Below are 943 nucleotides of genomic sequence, written 5' to 3'. Positions count from 1 at the left end.
CAAGCTATTAAAAATACAACCCACTGCCAACCGAGCGCCCTCCTGATGGAGCTAACCCTTGAGCACAGTCTGCTCTGTCTCCTGGCTCACTGCCCAGGGTTCTGGCCTCCGTGCCATGCTGCGCTTATTAAGGCGCCTTTTCTGTTTTCTTGTCTTTTCCTACTCCATCTAGGAGATGCGTCCTGCAGCCTGGCTGCGCTGGGCCTCCTTCCTGCTCCTGGCTAGGTGTACCCAGCCCTGCCCTGAGGGCTGTGACTGCATCATCCCGGATGTGTTCTGTTCGGATGAGGAGCTGGCCGCTGTGCCACTGGACATCCCTCCCCACGCCACAAACATCGTCTTTGTGGAGACCTCGTTCTCCACGGTGGGAACCAGGGCCTTTGGTGGCAGCCCCAACCTGACCAAGGTGGTCTTCCTGAACACCCAGCTCTGCCACTTTGGGCCGGATGCCTTCGGGGGGCTGCCCAGGCTTGAGGACCTGGAAATCACCGGCAGTGCCTTCTCCAACATCAGCGCCCGCATCTTCTCCAACCTGACCTCGCTGAGCAAGCTCACCCTCAACTTCAACAAGCTGGAGGCTCTGCCCGAGGGCCTCTTTCAGCACATGGACGCCCTGGACTCCCTCCAGCTGCAGGGGAACCGGCTCCAAACGCTGCCCGGAAGGCTCTTCCATCCTCTGGGACGTCTGAGGACCCTCAACCTCGCTCAGAACCTCCTGACCCAGCTCCCCGAGAAGCTGTTCGACCCCCTCGTCAGCCTGCAGACCCTGAAGCTGAGCAACAATGCTCTCTCTGGCCTCCCTGAGGGCGTGTTTGGCAAGCTGGGCAGCCTTCAGGAGCTCTTCCTGGACGGCAACTTGATATCGCAGCTGCACCCCAAGGTGTTCTCGGAGCTTGTCTGCCTGGAGAAGCTGTGGCTGCAGTGCAACGCCATCAAGCACCTG

At 60.1% G+C, this 943-nt stretch overlaps 1 protein-coding gene across 1 annotated transcript; it reads left to right on the top strand.

Moving 5' to 3' along the window:
- Positions 1-175: 175 nt before the first annotated feature.
- On the top strand, positions 176-943 carry CPN2 (carboxypeptidase N subunit 2; the record flags this gene model as incomplete). Its single annotated transcript, XM_004373700.1, has 1 exon — positions 176-943. A coding segment is annotated over exon 1 (768 nt), but the record flags the coding sequence as incomplete, so codon positions are not given.

Source organism: Trichechus manatus, unplaced genomic scaffold (assembly GCF_000243295.1).
Source record: "Trichechus manatus latirostris isolate Lorelei unplaced genomic scaffold, TriManLat1.0 scaffold00026, whole genome shotgun sequence".
Classification (NCBI taxonomy): domain Eukaryota; kingdom Metazoa; phylum Chordata; class Mammalia; order Sirenia; family Trichechidae; genus Trichechus; species Trichechus manatus.
Note: the sequence above shows the minus strand (reverse complement) of the source record. Positions and strands in the feature narration are given on the sequence as shown.